Source organism: Petromyzon marinus, chromosome 12, assembly GCF_048934315.1.
Source record: "Petromyzon marinus isolate PM22_M1 ecotype Great Lakes invasive population chromosome 12, UKy_Petmar_22M1.pri1.0, whole genome shotgun sequence".
In the NCBI taxonomy this organism is placed as follows: domain Eukaryota; kingdom Metazoa; phylum Chordata; class Hyperoartia; order Petromyzontiformes; family Petromyzontidae; genus Petromyzon; species Petromyzon marinus.
Window position 1 is genome coordinate 13981541 of NC_133678.1, and position 26373 is coordinate 14007913.

General features: G+C 45.1%; 1 protein-coding gene and 2 long non-coding RNA genes across 3 annotated transcripts; 1 reads left to right on the forward strand and 2 right to left on the reverse strand.

The window, feature by feature from the left end:
• Positions 1-4647: 4647 nt before the first annotated feature.
• Positions 4648-26373, forward strand: LOC116941770 (chymotrypsin-like elastase family member 2A). The gene is made up of 9 exons (XM_076066659.1): positions 4648-4769; positions 20600-20768; positions 21731-21825; positions 22291-22388; positions 22695-22823; positions 23469-23605; positions 23939-24081; positions 24794-24946; positions 25425-26373. The coding sequence occupies exons 2-9, from the start codon at positions 20729-20731 to the stop codon at positions 25527-25529; spliced, it is 900 nt and encodes a 299-aa protein (XP_075922774.1). The 5' UTR covers positions 4648-4769; positions 20600-20728; the 3' UTR covers positions 25530-26373.
• LOC142924347 (uncharacterized) lies at positions 8324-10661 on the reverse strand. The gene is made up of 3 exons (XR_012941591.1): positions 10507-10661; positions 9710-9862; positions 8324-9294 (listed from the first exon to the last, which is right to left on the reverse strand). It is a non-coding gene; the product is annotated as an uncharacterized LOC142924347 (long non-coding RNA).
• On the reverse strand, positions 11987-14035 carry LOC116941523 (uncharacterized). Its single transcript, XR_004402690.2, has 3 exons — positions 13052-14035; positions 12541-12638; positions 11987-12234 (listed from the first exon to the last, which is right to left on the reverse strand). It is a non-coding gene; the product is annotated as an uncharacterized LOC116941523 (long non-coding RNA).

The following is a 26373-nucleotide window of genomic DNA, read 5'->3' on the forward strand; positions in this document are numbered from 1 at the left end:
CGTGTGCAAACGAGTTGTGGCCTGACACCATGTGGTAGCCCGACCTCGCCTGAAGAAAAACGCATGCAGCGCACCATTTTCTGCAGTGGTGGAGGGAAGACCATCTGGGCTGCGGAGTCTGATGAGCCCGTAGGAGCCAATACAGTGAGGGAAAAAAAGTATTTGATCCCCTGCTGATTTTGTACGTTTGCCCACTGACAAAGAAATTATCAGTCTATAATTTTAATGGTAGGTTTATTTGATCAGTGAGAGACAGAATAACAAAAATCCAGAAAAACGCATGTCAAAAATGCTATAAATTGATTTACATTTTAATGAGGGAAATAAGTATTTGACCCCCTCTCAATCAAAAAGATGTCTGGCTCCAAGGTAGCTTTTATACAGGTAACGAGCTGAGATTAGGAGCACACTCTTAAAGGGAGTGCTCCTAATCTCAACTTGTTACCTGTATGAAAGACACCTGTCCACAGAAGCAATCAATCAATCAGATTCCAAACTCTCCACCATGGCAAAGACCAAAGAGCTCTCCAAGGATGTCAGGGACAAGATTGTAGACCTACACAAGGCTGGAATGGGCTACAAGACCATTGCCAAGCAGCTTGGTGAGAAGGTGACATTTGGTGCGGTTATTCGCAAATGGAAGAAACATAAACGAACTGTCAATCTCCCTCGGCCTGGTGCTCCATGCATGATCTCACATCGTGGAGTTGCAATGATCATGAGAATGGTGAGGAATCAACCCAGAACTACACGGGAGGATCTTGTAAATTATCTCAAGGCAGCTGGGACCATAGTCACCAAGAAAACAATTGGTAACACACTACACCGTGAAAGACTGAAATCCTGCAGCACCCACAATGTCCCCCTGCTCAAGAAAGCACATATACATGCCCGTCTGAAGTTTGCCAATGAACATCTGAATGATTCAGCGGACAACTGGGTGAAAGTGTTGTGGTCACATGAGACCAAAATGGAGCTCTTTGGCATCAACTCAACTCGTCGTGTTTGAAGGAGGAGGAATGCTGCCAATGACCCCCAGAACACTATCCCCACCGTCAAACATGGAGGTGGAAACATTATGCTTTGGGGGTGTTTATCTGCTAAGGGGACAGGACAACTTCACCGCATCAAAGTGACGATGGACGGGGCCATGTACCGTCAAATCTTGGGTGAGAACCTCCTTCCCTCAGCCAGGGCATTGAAAATGGGTCGTGGATGGGTATTCCAGCATGACAATGACCCAAAACACACGGCCAAGGCAACAAAGGAGTGGCTCAAGAAGAAGCACATTAAGGTCCTGGAGTAGCCTAGCCAGTCTCCAGACCTTAATCCCATAGAAAATCTGTGGAGGGAGCTGAAGGTTCGAGTTGCCAAACGTCAGCCTCGAAACCTTAATGACTTGGAGAAGATCTGCAAAGAGGAGTGGGACAAAATCCCTCCTGAGATGTGTGCAAACCTGGTGGCCAACTACAAGAAACGTCTGACCTCTGTGATTGCCAACAAGGGTTTTGCCACCAAGTACTAAGTCATGTTTTTCAGAGGGGTCAAATACTTATTTCCCTCATTTAAATGCAAATCAATTGATAACATTTTTGACATGCGTTTTTCTTGCTTTTTGCTGTTATTCTGCCTCTCACTGTTCAAATAAACCTACCATTAAAATTATAGACTGATCATTTCTTTGTCAGTGGGCAAACGTACAAAATCAGCAGGGGATCAAATACTTTTTTCCCTCACTGTATAGATAGCCCAAAAATGTGTGTAACGCGCCTGACGTCACTCCACATGCCGCACCTCCCCCCCCCCCCCCGTCATTAATAATAAAATAATCATGAGCGGGTGGATTTTTACACTCACGCGGAAGAAGGTCGAGCGGAAAGATATATATTTTTTCGAAAAGTCGCTTCAAATATCACGTTTCTTTGCAGAAGGTGACGATTCAAAATAAATATACGCAGCACAGTGCGACATCCGTACGTGACGTCACTGCAGCAGAAACCCCCCCCCCCACCGTCACTATCAAAAGCAAGACATTTTTTGTAAGCAAATTCGCTTTCAATTTGACGTTTCTTTATTTAGAGTTAAATAATTATACGCAGCAACAAAGTGTATTTGGTGTCTTTATTTATTTCTTTAGCACTTGAAACAAAAGGTAAGTCTAATTTTTGCTTCTAAATTATGATAAAAAAAATTAAATTTCTCCGTGATTTTCCAGACATTGTCTCGAAATCAAATTGATTACAACCCCAGCGAGCGAAAGCAGACGAAAATAAAGTTTCAGAGCAGTGATTTTGAACTCCGGTAATTGAAGGTGAGTTAAATGCTGTGCTACAGTGACATGAAGTGAGGTGTTATATGACGTAGTCTTGTGCAAGCATCATTGCCATTAAGACAGAACAAGAGATTCACACAAAATATCGTATACCGAGGTTTAATTTTGAAAGTTAAGAAACATTTATTTACGTGCAACAATTTCTAAAAAAACTTACAATCATGCAAGAAAACGTAAATGAACATCTAATATTACAGCTTCCGTCCTAGGACGAGCAAAAGGCTAATTGAAGGTCAGTTAAATACAGTGATACAGTGACATTAAATTAGGTGTTTTATGACATAGTTTGTGTAAGCATCACTGCCATTAATACAGTGCTACAGTGAAATGTAGCGTAGTGTTTGATGACATTCTTTGTGCAAGATTCAATGCCATTAAATTTACACAAGATACAATTATACTCTGCTCTTTTTTTCGTACATATTACAGCTTCCGTCCTAGGACGGGAAAAAGGCTAGTTCATTAATATCGAGAATGCATGAAATATTGTCCAAGCTAGAGACTGGAAAAGTTATGTTGTCCAGGTGACTGATATTCTTATAAGAGTTTTGGTGAGTGAGCGAGGAGCATTGATGAGCGATGGACAACAGGAGCCCTCCCGAAGGAGGGGGGACACCAAGGGTGCTCGCGCGAAGCAAGTTGTTTCTGACAATGAATGAGGAGCAACGTGGCCACAGACCATTCCGACTGCTGATAAACCATGGCGTGCAGGTAACCTGCGATGGTACAGCGCAGCCGCTAACGGTTAACCACGAGGGCGCTGACTCGGAAGCCACCAGCACCCTCCAGCGTGGGTCGAGCATGATGCACAAACAACCGTGCCTTGTGCCAAGGGGGGTGACGCGCTGCCGCCCGGCGTACGAGCTGGGAGCGCTATCTGGCGACGTGGCCACCGTGCCCACCGCTGCAGACTGAGCCCGACCCATCGACCCCCTGCCAGCGCGGGCGCCGCAGCCACTCCAGCTGTGGATGAAGCCTGACAGGTGCGCAGCCCGAGTGGATCACAGGCCGTGTGCCGACACACCCCCGCCGAAGCAACGCCCTCTGCTGGGGATCTGAGGTATTTTCGTACCAAAGGAACACGGCTATCGCGAGCTGCTAACGGATTCCCGGACCCCAGAGCCACAGTTGGCAACACGATCCATGTGCAGAGATCGTAGGTGGATAAACTCAAACCATACTACCGGCTATAATTATTTGACCTCGTGGTGATTTCCCCTCCAACACACACGACGCGCATATTGCTACGAATAAGGTTGTTCCGCGGTATTTGTTTCGCATAGGGTTGCCATTCCAAGGTGGCGTTTAATGTATTAAACGGTCGTTGAGAAGCATTGTTCTATCCCTTAAGTTGCATGAATACGGTCGTTTACTTATCGTTGTGTAGTATTTTAGTAGTTTCTTTCTTTTAATTCCATTATTTTACCAATTAATTAATTGATGTCCTACTAGCCATTTGCATCTACTTTACGAATCTATACAATTGCATGAATACTATTGTTTTCAGATATTTATTTTAATCGCATTATCTTACCAATGAATTCATTGATGCCCCTTTAGCCATTGGACAACACATTTCTTTAGCATGTTTCCGTGCGAATATTGCTATTTTTAAGGGTTTACTTATCGTTGTGTAGTGTCGCGTTACCATGAGAAGTTGACCTATTGTTCGATTGCCCTGTTTAACATCGTAACCATAAAACTTGACCATTGATGTTTATATTTGTACGGATCGATAAGTATGATATTTGCATGAGTACTGTTGTGGTAATTCTGATTATAAGTGTGTTGGCGTATTAGAGTGTTTTTAGATATTAAAGTTGCTTAATACGGAAGAGTCTGAGTGGTTCCTTCCTAAGTTCATGCATAATTATGAGAACTGTATCCTGCGCAAGATCTGAATCCTGAGACCGGACACATTTACACTAAAATCATGATCAGCAAATGTTAAGGCGAGAATCGGTGAATGTTTAAGCGAGAATCAGTCAATGTTTAAGCGAGAATCATTGTATTATCACGTTTGGTAATACACCCCTAGATCACGAAGCCAAGCTTCACACATACAGAATAAAACCCCCGAGCCAACGAAAGATCCAACAATAATACACATAACTACACACACACATTGATCATAATACAAACCCACACACACCTCTACATATATACGCCGAACTTTATCTGTGATGAACGCTGCACTTCCCGTCGTTTTCATGCAGGGGGCGCGTAGGTTTGAACGACGGAGGCCCACGGACAGACCTTCGATTAGGCTGGAATCGATCTGCAAAAACGAGGCGATTCTTAGTTGGTTCCCTTAATCGATTCCCAGAATCGACTTGGTCCCCACCGACACGACTTTGCCATTTGCGACAATTTCCCATTCTCCCCGCATACGCTATCACAATCGACAAGTCGCAGGGACAGACGTTCGATTACGATGGTAAGTGCACTACTTTTTCTATCTTTGTATGATGCATATGATGAACGTTTGTGTGAGAGAGAGAGAGAGAAGAGCGCGGAGAGGCCAAGGAGAGGCGGCCCACCCTTATCTCTCTCTTTTTGCCTTCATAATGTTCCTTAAATATTTATTCACTTCCAGTAACAAAGTATGGACGAGGACGAAGATCCCCTCGCAAAAAAGCGTCTAAAGGCTAACGAACGAAAGCAAAGATGGTTGGCCAAGCAAAGTTAGGAGTCACTCGAGAGAATGCGTGCAGCACATTGTCAATCTCAACAATGTTACATCAATCGACAAACTGCTGAGCAATCCCAGTCGCGGCGTGAAGCAGATGCCGCAGCCCATCGACTTCGAATCGCGGCTGAAACTCATGATCAATCGCAGTCGCGGCGTGCAGCGGTCGTTCAGAGTCAGTGCTTAGTTACAGAGCGTCAGAGACAAAGCGTTCTGCAATGAAGCCATCAATTTCGACGACACTGGAGTAGAGGCGCACAATTGCCGTCCAATGAACATCATCTGCCAGTTCTGCGGCTCGAGGAACTTCATCTCAGAACGCCCTGTTGATCGGAAATTCACTTCGTGCTGCCGCAAGGGCACATTAAAGTTGCCAAAGCAAAAGGACATCAATGGAGTTGAGCTGGAATATCCTGAGTTTCTCCACCCATTGCTGGCTGACCCAAAACATCCGAATTACGCGATCACATACGATCCTACAACAGCGCAGTCTCCTTCGCGTCGATGGCAGCGAAGATCCTCGATTTGCCAGAACGAGGCCCATATGTCTTCAAGGTCCACAGCCAGACATATCACCACACATCTCACCTGCAGCCGCTTGACAATCAAGCACCGCAGTACGCGCAGATGTATGTGCTTGACAGCACGCAAGCAACAGAGATCCGTCAACAGCACAGCGCTAATGCTCAGTGTTGTCAACCTATCCTGGATGAAACTGATCACTCTTTTCGCTGGCACAACAGATTCGCCAACAGCTACCAGTTGATGCGCGAAGTCGAAGCACGAGAAGTTGACCGTGCACTTCAAGCGGGAGAAACATTGCCGTTGGTCAGCATGGTGCCGAGACGTTATCGTCAGTCGGATCAACGACGATACAATGCACCAACATCAAACGAAGTCACGATGGTCTTCGTCAACGAGGATGGCGAGCCGCCGTTCGAGCGTGACATTCGCATCTACCCGAGGAATCCACAGAATCCTAATCAGCAGTTCATCAACCTCAATATTTTGAGTTCCAACATGGATCCCATGACGTACCCGATTCTGTATCCGTACTGCGTGATGCTTTTGTGAGGGGGCGCCATAGGCGTCCCCGAACAACTAGTTAATAATAATAATACACAACATCAACCGCCATTCGCCACTAAGTGGCGGTGACGTCACCACGACGCTTGTGCCAGGCCATGTGCACCTTGAGGCCACGTGAAGTGTCGAACGCCCGCTGGCAGGAGGTCACGGGGCAGACCCAAGTGCCATGGGTCAACTGACTAAGATGACTGAGATGACTGGCTGATGCACCACCTGTGCCCCCTACTGTGCCAACCTGCTGTGCTTTAGCCACCCGGCGCTCCACTCGTTGTTGTGAGCGTCGCTCCTCCGCCCTCCGTTGTTGTTGCAGGGCGACTGCCTCCCACTGCCCAGTAGCGTCCTTCACGAGCCGATTTTGACACTGCTGGTACCAGTCATCGGCAAGTCCACTCAGCTCCATGTCCTCCTGTACCACATCACTCCATCTCTTCTCTAGCCCATGCCGTGCCCGTTTAGCCCCCTCTATCCGGCCGAACAAAAGCTGTTTTGGCATGCGGTGGCTGGGCATGCGGGCTACATGACCCAGTCAACGCAGCCTTGGCTGCCGGAGGAGCTTGCTCAGATCTTTCAAGAATTTGTGAGCTCCTCACACAATCCAGCCTGGTTAAACCCAGGACGGATCGTAGGCAGGCTAGCCTAAATGTTTCTAACCGGCGATGATGTTCTATTAGGGGGGGTCCACGTTTTGCAAGTGTAGAGAAGGGAGGGAATGACCATGGCCGAGAGGACCTGAAGCTTAGTGCGGAGCGACAAATCAGGTAGCTTCCACACAGCGTTACGCAACCGATGAAAAGATATTGCCGCTCGACTGATTCGGAGTAAGACCTCTGCTGTTAAACTGAAGCCGGTCATAAGCACACTGCCCAGGTATGAGAAACTCTCCACTCTCTCCACAACTTCCCCATCACCGATTGTAAGTTGTGGGGGTGGAGTGTCCGATGGTACAAAATACCCAGGCAGGTGCTTAGTTTTGGTGGGGCTGATGGTAAGACCCCATCTGTTAGTGGCATGCTCCAGTCTCAGCAGCAGCGTCTCTAACTCCTCCTCTCAATGAGCAGCTATTACCAATATAATTGGCATACATAACGTGATTGAGCAATAGGGAGCCGCACCCGGGCATCGATCAGCCTCCCATTATATCTGTACCAAATGGAGATTCCCCCGGTACAGCTATTGAAGGCTTCACGAACTACATGGTCAAAATAGATGTTAAATAATGTGGGAGCCAGAGGACATCCCTGTCGCACCCCAAGGTGTACAGGGAATGGCTCTGATTCCCGGCTATGTAGTTTTACCCGGGCCCGCTCACCATCATGAAGGTCCTTAATGATCGTGAGCAGCGGGTCAGGGACTCCAAAAGCACGAAGAACAGCCCAGAGCCCAGGCCTACTGATGGTATCATAGGCCTTGACCAGGTCAACGATGTGTTGATTGTTTGGGGCTTTTCTCGAGATCGCGATGTGCAGACTGTACGTACTGCATAGACTGTCTCTCTGCACGGATATGGGTTATGAGGTACATTGTTGTGATCCTTGGTACGGATCGTTAAAATGTGATGGTGACATATGGTGCCAGTGATTTGGATTGTGCTGCGGCTGTGGCTTATCTGGGGCAAATATCCTGACCAGAATTCCCCCCTGTCATTGTTGCGTGTTTACACGAGTGTGGTCCGGCCATGCTGTGGCTGGCGGCTTGACCCGACGGCCCGGAGATCGAGACACTCCGAGGCGCGTCTGAGACAGTGAGCCAGAGGCTCAGGGAGCTTGTAGTGAGTTGCTCTCTCAACTCGGTTGGTACAGCTGATTGCTGCAATACGTGTCCTGGAGAGAGGTGTTCTTGTGTCTTCTCAGCTCGGTCGGTACAGCGATATGCTGCGATGCGAGTCTTGGAGAGAGACTGGATTATAATTCCCCCGATACGGCCGACGCGTTCGCGTTGGAAAGGCGGGGGTGCTACGGAGTGGCATGAGATGTCTGGGTTGGCCTTCAAGGAAGGGCTGCGGCCACCATTTTTGTGCCAACGCGGGAAACCGCCGAGATGCGGGTCGCGCATGTGTATTTATACACATACATTTTCACGTAACATTTTACACACATTTTATCACACATGATTAATCACGTTACCCTTACACCCAATTAACATCAATTACCATTAATTACACACACATTTCATTATTTTAGCCTAATTTGAAAAATTCCGTATTTTTCATGTTTTTTTCTTTTATTACATGCTTTTTTCACAACACAATACATACAGCAGTCCACTAGTCATTTCATTCAATCAGATTTTTTGGCATTTTTATTTTACACCATGAGTTTAGTAATATATAGAGCTCACTGCAGTATGACAAATTAACAAAATACATCAAAGACATTAATCATTGAAAAAGACATTATCTTTACAATGCTGTATGACCCTCAATCAACTCTCTTCCCACAATACACCATGATATGATCCAATCCTGACTCAATCGATATTTAAAGAAATTGCACATACTACCTTACCTTGACCTATATATTGAAAATTAAATGACATTAATTTCAAGTGAATTCAATACACTGGATATGTAGGGACTGTACATGTGAAGCAAACAATCCATTTAAAGGTGGTCCAATGGTCCGGTGAGCTTGCAGCTCCAACTGTTGCTTGGGAATACATACTTTGTGAATTTAGTGGCTTGTTCAAATTTAGCATTGATAATCAGTCGATTGGTATTGTATATGCAATATTTTTTTAACAGTGTCTATACAAAAATAGAAGATTTTAACTTGGTATGGAAAGGACAGTGTTATGGTGGACGTTCAATTTAAAATATGTATATTCAATGCTGGATGTAAAGTTTTCATGTTGGTATTGCCAAAACATTTCAAAATAACGACTTATTCCACATCTGATCTAAATGCCAAATTGTGTTATCATTAACACTGGTAACATGTCTAGCATGGCCAAACAAACTCAGTTAATCGAACCACCCATTCTATGCTCACATGCTCAGTCTCACATTGAAACAGGGAATACCCGTAACAAGAAAATGTAATTGTAGGGTTAGTGGTAGCATTGATGTAAAGAGCGTGAAGCTTTAAGCCTGTGGCTTCTTGAATGCGGCAATTGTGGCATTGACTCCACTGTTGACGCTCTGCTCTCCCTCTGCGAGCTTCGGGGCTTCACGGTACACGCTCATGACCTGCAGGAGAAACGGAAAATGGGTGGTGTTTGAAAGTCAGTACCTCCAGATAACGAACATGATGGCAATCATACCTTGGCCGAAACTAGCCACACTGATTACTCATGCCACCTTTGCTTTATGATTGATTAAAAGGTCATCACACCGTGCCATTTCTTCTAGTTGCACTCAACACATGACCAATCTTGTGGTTTCAATGTTTCCATTTAGTTTTTGACCACTTGGTTCCACTGTCAATGCTTGTCTTGGTAACATGTCGATTTCAATCCTCCACATATGCCCCATGCGTATTACGTTTCCCTGATTAATTAGAAGGTTGTAAGTGACAATGCCATCGCTACATTAATATCATAAATATTGACATTGACAGCAAGATCATGGTAATAACATTGACATTGACATCATCGGCACTCACAGCGCTGATCCAGCTGTTGTAGGCTGACACACGGGTGAACACGGTGGGCTTGCGAAACGTGTTGCAGCCCAGAGATGATATGTAGCTGGCGATTCCATGCACCACCCAGGCATTGTCCGACCGCTGGCAGTTCAGTGGGCCACCTCCATCACCCTGTGATGCATAAAAGAGGATAGACATCCATCCACGTTAACTGGGTAAAGCAGCAACGGGATGTGGTGGCGGGTGCTGGCAAGGTTGAGTACAGGAGATTGGACCTCTTGCATCGGTGTCTGGATGAGCAAACGTTGCAAGTGTGCTTTCGGACGGTGTTACTAAATAACGGATTTATATCGCACAACCCCAAGGCCTGATCCCTCCCATCGCCCAAAACGCCTTTATGTGTCTTGCCCCATACGACTCTGGCAGCTAGACACACGTGGCAGTGTCTGGCTACCAAATATGACAAGTCAACATTTATATTGTCTGTGGGGATTTGAGTAAAATCTCAGTGTCCGTAGATTTAATTTAGTCATCCTCTTATTCGAGGCGATTAAAGCAGTCACAATATTTGTCGACTCGAGTTATTAATTATTGGTGTGAATGTACGCCCGTTTCGTTCCTCCGAACATTAACAGGTGAGCCAGTCAGTAATGTCAGTGGTCACAGTCATCACCATGCTTGGTGATTGTTGTCCACTCACAGTCACTGTTGACTAAATTAAGATTTAAAGGAAACATTTTGTTGACAACTATTCTCATCAGTAATTTTCATTAAGGAATTGACGCGGGTTGGCTCGCGTTGCGCTCCGTACGCACATAGCACGCAGAGCGGGTGCTGCCCCCCGCGCAGATCACGCTGCTCCTCAGGCTGCTCCCCCACCAGCTGGGCTGGCTGCACGTCGCGTAGTCGACCACGGGCAGGCTGGCCTGCTGCAGGGCGCTGGGGAAGGGGCCGCTGGCTGCTCACGCGCACAGACAATGTGGAAACGGAGAGCGTTGTTGAAAACATCGGAGTTAGGTGGCGTTAAGAGGCGCTCCCCACGCGAACCGTCGGTGTCTCTATGCTCAGAAGGGAAAGGCCACATAAGCAACACCGCCACCCTACTGGCAGGTTATTTCCCACTCTTGACGATGCAGAGTTGTGTTCATTTTTTCATCCCCAGAAAGATGAAGGGCTGAGTCAACCCTAGAATGGGACTTGTGACAGTTTCTCAGCCATCTTCATCTCGTTAATCTGCAGTGGAAATTGACACGTTGGGCTGAATTGCACTGCCCATAACTCTGCCTCCTCTTGTGTTTAATGGACACTGAGTGAACGGTACTCACTGTCGAGGGATCCCCAGCCCGTGGCGTAGCACGGATAGTTGTTGGGCAGGATCTGGTTGGCGCTGGGCAGGCAGGCGAGGCGCACCTTGCTGGAGAGAGCCACGGGCGATGCAATCTTGAACATGGCGATGTCGTACCTGTGGGGGATTGAGACAGTGGCAGCCGTGATGCGACGCTGAACATACAACAAGCAATGGGGGTTCAGCTCTGTGCACAGGAGAACTCCTCATCTTTGGTGATGTTGGGGATTATCATCGCAGAAGCAATTATCTGCGATTTTAGCTCCACTTATTCGTGGGGAATAAATCATGAATAACAAATAATAGGACCATGGATAATAGGAGATTTTGTGATCGCTACATCTCCCACAGATGGGTAAGCTTGTCATGGATATGAGGAGTTCTGTATATTCCAGTTATTGGATTATTGGAAGGATTGTAGGAGATGAAGCAATAGCATTGTGTAGCATCTGTCTCTTTGTCAAAGAAAGCATTGGCTCAAAGCAGTGTACGAGTAGAATCAAGACAACGAATCGCCTTGTCATTATTACTGCCTTCTATCATAAAATTCTATAGTTGAAAAATGACCATTCCCAGAAATACCTATTATAAAAGCCCAGCGTTCCATGTGTTCGTTTGTTTGTCTGTCAACTAAATTATTAGAGCCTTTCAGAAGGAGGCTGAATCAAAGAGAAAGTGAACCCCCCCCCCCCCCCCCAGATGTGGGGGTAAAAAGTTGATCCAACAAGTTTACAACAATTGTCGACCCCCCCAAATTATTTTCACTCCCCCCCAAAAAATATATACATTCATTTTGGAGGCATTTATGCCTATACACCCTACATTAAATTGAGTTTAGATTTCATTTGTAGAAAAAGGCGGCAATAGGTCGCCAAAATTCAAGTTATATTAAAATTGGATATTTTTTGCACTTCAAGGCAGTGTCAATGAATAACTTTGTGAGTAAAAAATATTTGATTTATTTCTTGTCCGTCTGAATGTATCATATGCATGTCTCTCTGAATGTATGTATATCTGTCTATAGCAACTCTGAATGTCACGATGTCACGTCGCCCATGTGCATTCTCACCCATTCGCCGGGATGCTGGGATTCCAGTAGCTATGCCAGACGGCCAGGCTCAATGGAGGGGTGACCTCCCCGAACTCGGATGTGGACACACTGTGCTTTCCCAGCACCACCCTGTAGCTGTAGCCACTCCTGCACGTTGTGGTAGATGTGGGGAGGTAACAGAGCGACGGACGGTCTTAATCACTTACACCTGTAAACATTGCAGTGAGGAGTTACTAAACAGAAATAGTGCGAGTTACAGCATGGTATTTTCACTGGCACATTGCGGCATCGTGTAAAGGTCATTTATAGAGGCCGCTTCCTTACTCCGAAGATCCACTGCTCCAAACTTGGTGGCCGCAATGTGGTACAGGAAAATACTGTACAGCACTTGAGCCCCGGTGCAGTTGCACCGCCTGTACACACAACAGCGACGCCACTGATGCCGTGACTCACGTGAAGCAGCTCGCAGAGGTGAGCACCCATTGACTATCAATGAGGGTTCCTCCACAGTAGTTGACCCATCTTCCTCCAGAGTACCTCTGCACGAGCGCCTGCAATGCACACACAGCAAAGTGGTGGTAGTTACTGTCATTTTTCCAGGATTAATTACAAATTCTATATCTAGTAATACAGTCTTATCTTAGCCTGTTTGTCAATCCACTGTCGGTATGACCATGCCTCAATACTCGTCAGTGCTGGTTATGAAAGGATGGAATTCGGGACTGGTTCGGATTTACTCGCCACTGATGTTAGCAGTCGCTGGGAGTGTAACTCATGTAGCCTGGTTCATAGTGAAATGCGTAAACCACTGTGCTTCCACTCTCCCATTATATAGTCATTTTATCAATCCACTGCTGGATGAGGGCCTCCACGTGGCATGTACAACAATGGATGCTGCTGCACTGAGATCGACTGACAATGCAGAGTGTGGCTGTGATGGCTGTTATTCAGCCTCTCCCGTTACCTGCCAAGGCCAGGAGTTGGCACGAGCCTCCACGCCGTTCACCACCCGGATCTGGGGATACGCTGCGATGCCACAGCTCTGAGCAGACACCTCAGCTATATGGAATAATAGCACACACACACAATCGTACACTAAACTAATAGCACACATACAAAAGCACACTAAGACAAAGATCCCCCGTATAGCCTGAACAGATTGTTGGAGCAAGTTCTGTTAGTGAGCACCTATAAAGGCCTGCACGGCACATGAAGAGGTGGGTGGCCAACACCACGCCCGGCCGCCTTTGTTTCCCTAGTGGCAAGGTACTCATTTGAGGCTGAGTCGACCTAGATGAGGCCCAGAACCGGTTCAGATAATCGTCACTGGTGTTGGCCAAGAGCGGGAATCGAATTCGGGCCGGCCGGGTTCATAGCGCAGCGGGCTAACCGCTACCCTACCGCTCGCCCTACCGCACAAAAGCACGCACACACACACACATATATGAATCTCTGTTTACTATCAGAGAGATTAATGTTATTTTGTGCTGTTCGGCATTATCTCAAATGTTTTAATCCACGTACCAAAAGCTTCCGATAGAACTACGTCCAGTTTCTGAAGAAGCCAGAACGGTTGCTCCACTTAATCAAATGCGTCCATTGCAATCAATCAGCAGCTCAAGGTGACAGCAAGAGCAGCACTCACCCGCAACCAGCAGGGCAGCGCAGACGAGAAAGGCGAGCATGGTTGATCGATGACTTGGAGCTTCTTTAAGACTTGGAGCTTTTCAATCACGAGTGGATCCTCTCCACTGCCGTGTCTCACTGCTGGGACCTCTTTGCTTTTATACAGAATCTGCTGCCCATGTGGGACCTCCTAGGGCAAACAGAATGGAGAAGTACAACTAGCAGACACATCCATATGCAAATTAATACTTGATTCATTTCAAATAAAGACGTTGCAGCATCTTTATTATCAGGTGGGTGACAGCAGGTAGGAAGTGATGGGCTATTCATGTTTTATTTTTCAAGTGCTTACAACGGTGTGCGTTGGAAACGTAAGCGTGTGCCCAACGTTCTGTCGTTATTCAAACACAGAAGATCACATCCTGGTTGGTATTTGACTTGGCCTATTATCTAAAACTGGTTGATAAAATGAGTAAAGTATCTACCTCTTTGTTGTAATTTAACTGTGGCTGTTTTACAGGGATACTGCCCCCCACCGTAGGTATGGCGTATCTCTACCACTGGCTTAAGGTCACCAGCGGAGGTGAACACTGAAAAACGCTGGTTGAACAGGGAGTCACTTTAACTTGGTTTATAATTTGCTAGGTCATTATGTTATTAGAAAGACATTGAGTAATCGTCGTGTTTTTTTATTAAAATGTATACAGAATGTAGGTATTATTATTATAAAGACAACACAGAATATTAGCTAATTCGCCTAAATGTTTTGTTTGGGGTATACAGTCACTGGACCAGTGTAACCTTTTTGTTTGCCTTTTAATCTGGATGCAGTGGCACACGCCTGCGATCTGGCATTTTGGACTGGAATGTTGGTGCATCACGTAGATATTTGAAACACTGCCACACCTGATACGATAAAAAGTGGCCAAGAGATATCAGTACCACAAATTGATTATCGATTCCATTATCTGTAAGGAAGAATAGCGCACACGCTACCAGAGTAGTGTGTGGCAAAACACAGCAACACGGTCCAAAAGAACACTTGCTAAATGTTCTCATCCAGATACCGATACAAGATGCTCCAAGCTCTTGTACTTACCCTTGCCAGCACCTGCCACCATATCAAGTTTCTGCTTTACCCAGAGTTAACGTGGATGCATGTCTGTCCTCTGCTTTGCATCGCAGAGTGATGGAGGTGGCCCACTGAACTGCCAGCGGTGGGACAATGCCTGGGTGGTGCAGGGAATCACTAATACATCTGATGTGTTTTCTGAATTCATAATGCTGCAGTGAGCTCCATATATGTCTAGTCTCGTGGTGTATATTTGTATTGGTGCAAAATTTTAAAAAATGCAGATTTTATTAAATGACCAGTGGACGTATCTCCAGACACCTAACACCACTCACCACTCATCTTGCGCTCAACCAATACTTACATTAACCACGCTGCTAAACACTCACGACACGCCTGACCATCACTATTCAGCTGAACCTTACCAGACAATCGCCACTCACCTGAAACTCATCTTACACACAAAACCGACATATCATTCACTTCACACTCACCACTTGCTGGACGCTGCTAACTCTTGCTCTCACCACTCACTGAACACTCACAATTCACTAGTTATGCACCCATGAATGCAAATAAAATGGCAGTTCTAAAGGCTGTAGTCGAATAGTTACTCAAAGCGTCACTACATGAAGTGCAGTCGCAATGAGTTTCTGCTGATAATATCACCCGCTAGTTGTCCCAATGAGCCAAAGTCGAGCTACAGGATTTGGACATCATAATAATTGTTTGTACAAACATTACTGACCTACATTAAATACACCAACCATGCCCTGCAGGAGTAACTCATAAACTAGTCAGATTTTGGGAAAAACAAAACATCCGAATCAGATTTGACATGGGACATAAAATATAGAAAATAATATCTGGTCCTAAAGCTCTATTACCGAAGCTATCAAAAGAAGGTATGTACCGGATGAATTGCACTTGTGGCAAATGCTATGTTGGGCAGACAGGACGAATTATCACCACGAGACTAAAATTACAGCAAAGGAATATTAAATACTCTCAAATACAACTGTCGGTAGTGGCAGAACACGCGTGCCAACAAGGACACTCAATTTATTTTGATAATGTTAAAGTTCTGTGCAAAATTAGTTTCTACTGGCTAAGAATAATTGGAGAATGTATCGAAATTGAGTGGAATTTGTTATTTAACCGTTCGAATAGCTACAGACGTAGTGCATTGTTTAAATGCATGCCTATCCAGGTTACCATACGTTGATGGGGATTACATCTGAGCAGACAGGTACTGCTATATTAGTGTGCGCAAACTAAAGGGGGTACAAGAGCAATGTGCATGCATAAGGTGCATGTATAATGTACGTTGATTACCATAATTTTCTTTATGCAAGCCACCCATTTTTATTTAGCACGTCAAATTGTATTACTTTCCCTGGTGAAAATATATTTTTTTACTTTAGAGTGCCAATAAAAGTGTGTGCATTGATAAAACTTTTTTTTAACCTTTTTTTAAACAATGAAGGGCTCTGAAATGCTGTATGTGTGTACAGCGCTCGCTATGAAGGTACCTGCGTGGGTGGTCCCGCAGACAGTTCGCTCAACAAATGGATACCTGTTGAGTTTTGAATTCAGAAACTGGAACTCTGAGAGCCCCATGAGCACTCGTGTCCGACTCTGCATTGGGTATCTATGCAGTGTTTATTGTTGCCAATACTCAAGGCTCGTGCACAAGGATGACATAAAGCAGCTTTAAAGTTAACACAATTTATTGCTAATTATATCAGCATTACTGCATCGACAAGTCCCTTGCAAAATGCCATTCTCGTGGACATGGCTTAATGAGCTTAACGACTGGGTAGACTAGAGTTTGTCCGAGTGTCAATAGGTTATATGACACATTAACAATATGTCAAACTAGAACCAAATCCAACCTATTCCAGAAGATGCATTTATGTGTGGATGCAGTGATGAGTGCATCCTTTTACCTGTGTTAAGTAAAATGAAATAACGTGAGTGGTAAAAACGAGGATGATAGTATCCCTTCCCCCACCCGCCACATCAACTCGGAAACTCAGATAAGACTCACTGACCTGCATCATGTAAATGATCAAATTATAAAAGTGATTACAAATCTATTTGCTCGCACATCTGAGTTATTTATTATTCGTAGCAGAAACTATATGAGCGATGCAAACATTGGCAATTGCTTCAAGTTCCGTGTATAAACCATTGACATTGCCAGGGCTGGAGGAATATTTTTTTTATTTCCAAGGATAGTTTGCATGCAGGAAGCATTTCTCTGAGATGCTGGCATGTCCTGATGTGTATTGGCGTTTGCCTATCTAAATTGAATGAGTCTACATGGCGTATCAAATGCCATTGAACACACTCGTTGCCCTGCTGTCAGGAACTGTGTGTTCTGTACGCAATGTGCTTTCATGTGCTCGACAAGCACTTGAAATGTAGTTACCGTGGTAGCCACCGAGTTGTCTTCGCTCTCTGAATATGTTAAACAGATAAATGTTCATTTAAGGGGAAAACCAGTGTTGGTATATGAGGGAGCAGAAGTAGCCGTAACATTGTGACTTACACTTGGGCAGATCATAAAGAAGAGTTGTGAATATTTTAAATAAATTACCATTCAAATTAATTGTAAGAGAAAATTTAACATTGCTTTTTACACCTCTATATTGTTTTTTATTTAAATGATATTACACGACAACAATTATGTTTAGCTTTAAAGGTGGCAATTATGTTGTCATGATCTTAAATATACGCTTTTTTTTCTTTGTGCAGGTGCAAGTTGATTTGGATTGGTTGTAGTCCTTCCGTATGCGATGCCAAAGATGCCTTCTTGGCTCCCGATGGTTCGACTATGTCAGAAATGTCACCATTGTATCTGCGACTGGTCTCCTATCGATTGCGAGCTTCGTTCGATGGAGACGGATGTTACTTTATGGACACGTCGCCCCGTCTTAACACGCAATCTCCAGCAAATAGCGCACTTAAGTTGGCGGTTGGCGGTTGGCGGTCGACATTCGAAGTGGATTGCGACCCTCAAACGCATGGCGCCACCCCCGTGGTCGCCCCCGTGATACGTGGATCAAACAAATCACTTGAGACGCCAGTGTGTTTTAGCAAGAGCAGTTAATGTGAATGTTGTCGCAACGGGTCACACGTTTGGCACAACGGTCCTTCGCTGACTATGCATGATGAATGAAGGACGTATTTTCTTGCGAATGTCATGACAAACTGTCAACTCGCGTACGTCTTGCGCAGATAAAAAGGGCATGTGTCTGTGTCTAATTCTTCCTTCGTTATTTGTGCACTCATTTTATTTCCTGCACCTTTGAATACGAATTCCGCTCTTTTGACAAATTTTGTACGACCAAAGCTCCGTGTGATCCAGCCGGGCCATTATGTGCCTACACAACGTGTAAATATCGCTCTCAGGAGTAAACTTATCAACATTACTCCTCATCGTTTCCAACTCCTTACATGGTAACGTGGACAAACAAACTTTAATAGTTAAATCCTGCAAATGACGAGAAATCGCAACACCACAGAAACTTGAAAGCAGGCTGGAAACAAATAGTTAAACTCTGGCAATCATCATCTCCTGCAGGAGTTAAACTCTGAGGATCACCCGGTGATGCTGGATGTGATTATCAGCGAAAACGTCGAATATAATTGTTAAATGTTGTGCATTGCTCTTCAGCATACCGGTGTGCTGCAGTAATAAACATCTGCGTGCTTCATATTCTTAGTTTTTTCGGTAAAGTCACGTTGAAGAGAAACAACAACGTGACTTTACCGAAAAAACTAAGAATATGAATTACTGCAGTCACGAAAGCTTTAAATCAAAATCTGCGTGCTTGTTCACCTGATTTAACTTTTTCGAATTGTTTCGGGTTGAGAAGGGTGTAAGGTATATATTAGCAATGTGCTCTCGCGATTTGAGCCAAACAAAATACACATTAATTAGATAGCGATTTTTGCCTTTAAATCGCAACCACGTGGCTGTTTAGCCACAGCCGTTTGTCTGTGCTGCCCTCTGGCGGCAACACGATTACAGCTTGCGCCGTTGTTTAACAGCTGTTCCCCAAGGCTTTCCCACTGCCTTTGTGACTCAGGCATGGATAGTGAATCCCGAGAATATTTAAGTTGCCTTAGTTTATCTCTCTATATGAGTCTCACGCATGAACAAACCGAAGTATGTTGTACTACCTTTTTTGGGGTAATCACATGACAGCATTCTTCTGTTAATCCAGGAGCCAATATCCTAATTTAGCACGTTATTATCATTGTTCGTGCATTATTTAGCAAATGTGTGCATTGCTGGCCTGTTGCTTTTACAGGTTTATACACATCATCTTTAACACGTAGGCTTTGGCGACCAATATTATCCGTAAAAGAGGTTTTATTGGTTTAGATCGCGTAAATATAAATGTGCCGTTAAACCCGCCACCACCCAACACAGCCAATTAGTCGTGATAATACACTACGCACAATTAATATATATTTGCATTTTTAGTCATGAAACCGTGCCATATGTTCTACTTTTGAATATAATAGCACATTTCTTATCTTGCATGTATAGCAAATGTTATATACATGCACGCATCACAGTACAATTAAAATCCTTTAACTATTTCCACACCCAAGTGAAATACTGAGAGAAAACGAACCTAGTAATCGGGTAGGGGAGGCACAACTATATCCGGTTATGGGATTTAATCCTGATTTTGGGGGGAAATTGTTCAGTTGCTGACATATGGAACATTCAGCGGACGGATCGTTCTCAGGAACCTAAACCTTCCGTAACCCAGGGACTCCCTTTACATCATTCTGGAATTGGCGCACAAATGTTGAGCACAACTCCTGGCAGACTCGTGCGGTGTGGGGAATGAAGAGGTGTAGAGCGTGTGGCTTGTTTGTGCACCGCTCCGCTTGGAGAAACCCAATGCCGGTATACCACATGAGGTCACGGGGTCACGGCTGTGTGCGCTGCACACAGTCGAATTTCAGTTCTTTGGAATATGCAGAGCAACATCTGCTTGCAGCGGCTTTTCTTGAGTGAAGAAGTGGAAAACGCTCGATTGGGATGTTTCACCAAATCCTTTAATGAGTGCTTGGTGTGTTGGAAGGAAACCCGAGAACCAGAAGCAAAGCAGCACGTAGGAATGTGGGACAAAGCTCGATGCTCTCCACTAATGGACATCTCCTGGCCACTTTGGATCGCATCACGTGTGGAAGATTCTCAAATATCTACAGGTCCACACACATTCCACTCGAGAACGTCAAGCTTAAAAGGCAAACAAAAAGGTTAAAAAGGTCCAGGTATATCCCAAAGACAATATTTAGTCTAATGAACGCATCTTCTCTGTTCTCTTTTAAAACAGTTTAACATAACAACTACATTTTGTACCCGTTTTAATTGAAAAAGAAAATAAAAATTACCAAATGCCCTTCAAATAAGGTGAACAGAATGACATTTAAAATTGAAAGCCAGGTAAGTGTCTCCCTGTTCAAGCACTGTTGGGCAGTGTTCACTTCGGTGGTGGCCAGAAGCCAGTGGTGACGATTGCCCATACTTATGGTGGGAGACAGTATCCCTGTACAACTACCACCATTAAATTATCAGAAAGAGGTACATTACACATTTTATTAACCAGTTGGAAATAATAGGCGCAGTCAAATACCAACCAGGATGTAATCTGTGTTTGCATAACGACACAACATTGGATACATGTGCACGTTACTGCAACGTCTTTATGTGGAATAAATCAACCTTACATTTGCATACGGATGTGTTCGCTAGTTGGACTTCCCTATTCTGTTTGCTTTTAGAGGTCTCACGTGTGCAGCATATTCTGTATAAAAGCCAAAAGATCCCAACTGTGAGACACGGCAGTGGAGAGGATTCACTCGTGATCGAGAAGCTCAATCTCCAGCAAATTGGAGAGCCATCGATCAACCATGCTCGCCTTTCTTGTCTGCGCTGCCCTGCTGGTTGGAGGTGAGTGCTCCTCTTTCTGACACCTTGAGCTGCTGAGTGATTGGAATGCACGCATTGATTAAGTGTAGCAACCATTCCATTTTCTTCAGGAACTGGACTGAGTTCTAGAAGAAGCTCCTGGCACCAGACATACCTACATGCCTTTTGACTGTGCCCGGATATCGCTAAATTCTTTCCAGCACATTGCCAAATACTTTAATATTATCTGTGGCACGAATGTTGGGCCCTCCATGGATTCCCCCCTGTTGGGCCTGAAACTTGCGGTAATATCCAAACATCAGAAAACGTGACCCCAAGCCTTTAATACCATGGCGAGGAAAACTATCTTAGATAATTGGAAGGACCCCAAACTCCCTTCCTGGAGACATTGGAGTCGATCATCATACACTATAGTCGCAATGGAGCACCTTAGTTTATAATCCTAAATAACACGGATCACCTGATGGCAAGACGATCATGAACCCGAACAGGGGAACCAGGGGAAATGGTGAGGAGGTGGGGGAGCATGCCACAGGCCTCACATTATTTTCAATATGCTATGAATGAGAGTAATTCCTAGGAGGGGAATGGGCGGATCTGGGCTCCAATTGATCTCCTTTTTCACGTCACTCGCTATTTTGCTTATATCACATGCGTTATAAAAGGATCCCGATATTCCCTCAATAACTCCTGGTGGAGGAGAAAAAAATACCCCGAGGGCACAAAACCTGGATATGCAAACGTTGCATGTACGTTGAAATACCCTCTGTCATGATCGCGGTTTCGGGTTTTAAATAAAACAATACAGTATATGTAAAAGAAGCTCTTGTAACGTGTAGTGAAAGATCGGACATCATGCAGAACAGTACAAGGTACAAACCAAAAACACATCAGGGAGATGCGTGTGGCATGGTGTTTGTGCTATTGTGTGCGTGTGTGCTATTGTGTATAGTATTGTGCGTGTATGCTATTGTCCCTTACAGCTGAGGTGTCTGCTCAGAGCTGTGGGATCGCAGCGTATCCCCAGATCCGCGTGGTGAACGGCGTGGAGGCTCGTGCCAACTCCTGGCCTTGGCAGGTAACGGGAGAGGCTGAATAACAGCCATCACAGCCACACGCTGCATTGTCAGTCGATCACAGTGCAGCAGCATCCATTGTTGTACACGCCACGTGGAGGCCCTCATCCAGCAGTGGATTGACAAAAGGGCTGCATGTGTGCAACATGACATGTTCAGATCTTCCATTCTTCCCAAAGACATTGAATGAGTCAATGTATAATGGGAGAGTGGAAGCGCAGTGTTTTACGCAATGCACGACGAACCAGGCTGCATGGGTTACATTCCCAGCGACTGCTAACGTCAGTTGTGAGTGAAATCCTAACTAGTCCCAGGTAAAATTTCTTCACAACCAGCTCTGGCAAGCATTTGTGAGGCAGTCGATTGACAAAAGGGCAAAGTTAGTACTGTATTATTCGATATTAAAATTGGACAGATTCCGAAAAAAACACCGTAATCACCACCGCCTCGCTTTGTGTGCATTGCAGGCGCTCGTGCAGAGGTACTCTGGAGGAAGATGGGTCAACTACTGTGGAGGAACCCTCATTGATAGTCAATGGGTGCTCACCTCTGCGAGCTGCTTCACGTGAGTCATGGCGCCAGTGGAGTCGCTAGTATGTGTGCAGGCGGTGCAACTGCACCGGGGCCCAGGTGTTGTACAGTATTTTCCTGTACCACATTGTGGCCACCAAGGGTGGAACAGTGTATCTTGGGAGCAAGGAGGCAGCTTGTATAAATGACCTTTACACAATGCCGCAATGTGGCAGTGAGAATACCATGCAGTAACTCGCATCATTACTGTTTATTCATTCCTCACTGCAATGTTTACAGGTGTAAGTGATTACGACCGTCCGTTGCTCTGTTATCTCCCCACATCCACCACAACGTGCAGGAGTGGCTACAGCTACAGGGTGGTGCTGGGAAAGCACAGTGTGTCCACATCCGAGTTCGGGGAGGTCACCCCTCCATTGAGCCTGGCCGTCTGGCATAGCTACTGGAATCCCAGCATGCCGGCGAACGGGTGAGAACGCACACGGACGCGCTAGTTAAGTGACACCGTGACATTCAGAGTTGCAATCGACAGATAAACATACATGCAGACAAACATTCATAGAGACATTCCAACAGACAAAAGACAGATTATTTTTAAACAAACAAAGATTATCATGGACACTGCCGTAAAACGAAAGAACGCATAATTTGAATATCATATGTCAGTTAAGGGTCATTTGTAAACAGTAGAATTGTATTATATTATAGAAGGCAGTGTTAATGGCAAGGCGATGAGTTGTCTTGATTTGTACTCGTACACTGTTTCCAGCACATGCCCATTCTTTGTTTGACAAAGAGACAGACAGATGCTACACAATGCTATTGCTTCATCTCATACAATGCTTCTGATAATCCAATAACTGGAATATACAGAAATCCTCATATTGATGACCGGCATACTTATCTGTGGGAGATGTGGCGTCCACACAATCTCCTATTACATGTGGTCCAATTCTTCTTATTATCTGTCATTTCCCCCCATAAATCATTGGAGTATAATAGCAGATAATAGGATCTGCAATATTGATCTCCCAGCGCTGAACCCCCAATGTTTGTTGTTATGTTCCTTGTTGAGCGTCGCATCACGGCTGCCCCTGGTCTCAATCCACCACAGGTACGACATCGCCATGTTCAAGATTGCATCGCCCGTGGCTCTCTCCAGCAAGGTGCGCCTCGCCTGCCTGCCCAGCGCCAACCAGATCCTGCCCAACAACTACCCGTGCTACGCCACGGGCTGGGGATCCCTCGACAGTGAGTACCGTTCACTCGGTGTGCATTAAACACAAGAGGGGGCAGAGCTATGGACACTTTGCATCAAATTCCATGTATATTGAGGCACCCATGCGGCAACCTCGCCAAAGGGGACCCCATTGGCAGCTGTCCCTGTCCACCAGAAGGTGAATTCAGCACCCACCTACACGTGGATGTAATGATGCCAACAGCGTGGCGGTGTTGCTACGTTGCTTTTCTCCTTTGAGCACTGAGAGTCGGACAGTTCGCTGGGGAGCGCCTGTTAACGTCACTTAACCCCGATGCCTTCTCACCAACGCTCTCCGTCTCCACGTTGTCTGTGCGCGTGAGCAGCCAGCGGCCCCTTCCCCAGCGCCCTGCAGCAGGCCAGCCTGCCCGTGGTGGACTACGCGACGTGCAGCCAGCCCAGCTGGTGGGGGAGCAGCCTGAGGAGCAGCGTGATCTGCGCGGGGGGCAGCACCCGCTCTGCGTGCTATGTGCGTACGGAGCACAACGCGAGACAACCCGCGTCAATTGCTAATGAGAATAGTTGTCAGCAAAATGTTTCTTTTATATCTTCATTTAGTCAACAGTAACTGTGAGTGAACAACAATCACCAAGCGTGGCGATGGCTGTGACCACTGACATCACTGATTGGCTGAACTGGTAATGTTGTGGGAGCGAAAGGGGCGCACATTCAACCCATTTAATAACTCGAGTCGACAAGTAGTGTGACTGCTTTAATCGCCTCGTCTAAGAGAATTACTAAATGAAACCCACGGATACTAAGATTTGACTAAAATTTCACAGAGTAAGTGAATGCATGACTGCATTAAATCAATAAATAACAAACAAGAAAATATAAATGGTGACCAAATTAACGCCAGAACCAATAGGGTACGTATTAAGTCGTCACTTGTCATATTTTTACTGTTCCAGACCCTGCCACCTGTGTATAGCTACCAGAGTAGTGCGGGGCAAGACACAACAAGGTGTTTTGAGAAGGATCAGGCCTTGGGGTTGTGCGATATTACTCCGTTACTTAGCAACACGGTCCGAAAGCACACTTGCTAAATTTTCTCATCCAGATACCGATACAAGAGCCCCAAGCTCTTCTACTTACCCTTGCCAGCACCTGCCACCATATCAAGTTTCTGCTTTACCCAGAGTTAACGTGGATGCATGTCTATCCTCTGCTTTGCATCGCAGGGTGATGGAGGTGGCCCACTGAACTGCCAGCGGTGGGACAATGCCTGGGTGGTGCAGGGAATCGCCAGCTACGTCTCATCTCTGGGCTGCAACACGATCCGCAAGCCCACCGTGTTCACCCGCGTGTCAGCCTACAACAGCTGGATCAGCGCTGTGAGTGCCGAGGCTGTCAATGTCAACATCAATATTGTAGTAAAATTATACAGTCAAAAACATTTTCAATAGCTCGTCACTATCAATATCATTATTGTTATTGCTCTTCTCAATGGCAATATCATTGTCAATGTTTATATTGTTGTAAATATCAAAGTAGGTGCATAGTCAGGGAAAGGTTGTATGGATGGGGCATGTGTGGAGGATTGAAATGGACATGTTACCATGACAAGCATTGACAGTGGAACCTAGTGGTCAAAAACCAAATGGAAAATGTAACCACAAGATGAGTCAGGTGTTGACTACAATAGAAGATGCGATGGCTCAGTGTGATGACCTATTTATCTTTATCGATGACAATGCAAAGGTGGCATGTAGACTCGGTGTGGCTGGTATCGGCCAGGTATAATTGCTATCATGTTCGTTTATCTGTAGGTACTGACGTTCAAACACCACCCATTCCCCATTTCTCTCGCAGGTCATGAGCGTGTACCGTGAAGCCCCGAAGCTCGCCGAAGGAGAGCAGAGCGTCAACAGCGGAGTCAATGCCACAATTGCCGCATTCAAGAAGCCACAGGCTTAAAGCATTACGCTCTTTATATGGATGCTTCCACTAACCCGAGAATTACAGTTGCTTGCTATGGGTATGGCCTGTTTAATGTGGAATTGGGCCTGTGGGCATAGGATGGGTGGATCTATTCAGTGAGTTTGTGTGGTCATGCCAGACATGTTATTAGTGGTAATGACACTGTCACAATAGGGCATTTAGATCAGATGATGAACAGTTCTCTATTTTGACGACAAAATATTTTTTTGGAATACCAACATGTGTATTGTACATCCAGTACTGAAAATACTATTTTAAAACATCTTTTAAATTGAAGATCCATCATCACATTACACTTTGCATACCAAGTTAAAATCCTTTACTTTTGTGAAGACATTGTTCAACAATATTGCATATACACTAACTCTTCGCCTGATGAAAAATGCTAAATTTAAACATCATCCATTCAGTTTACAAATTATATATTCCCAAGCAACAGTTGGAGTTGCAAGCTCACCGGACTATTAGACCACCATTAAATGTTTTCTTTGTTGCACATGTACAGCCCCTACATATCCAGGAACTTACATTACTTTTAATTAATGTCATTGAGGCTTTAATATACAGGTCAAAGAAAGGTAGCAATTGTGCAATTTCTTCCAATATCAATTGAGTTTGGATTGGATCACGAGATATACTTCTGTATTGGGGAAAGAAAGTCGAGTCAGGGTGATACAGCATTGTAAAGAAAATTTATTTTTCAATGATTCATGCATCTGACGTGTTTTCTGAATTCGTCATACTGCATTAAGCTCGATACATTTCTAATCTGCTGGTGTATAGTTTTGGTTGGTGAAAAATAAAAGAAAAAATGCAAACA

Excerpts from the sequence above, each read along its gene's own strand:
- LOC116941770 (XM_076066659.1), top strand. The coding sequence starts at position 20,729 with ATGCTCGCCTTTCTTGTCTGCGCTGCCCTGCTGGTTGGAG. Across the intron at positions 20,769-21,730 it reads CGCTGCCCTGCTGGTTGGAG|CTGAGGTGTCTGCTCAGAGC; the intron begins GTGAGTGCTCCT and ends TGTCCCTTACAG. Across the intron at positions 23,606-23,938 it reads GGGCTGGGGATCCCTCGACA|CCAGCGGCCCCTTCCCCAGC; the intron begins GTGAGTACCGTT and ends GCGCGTGAGCAG.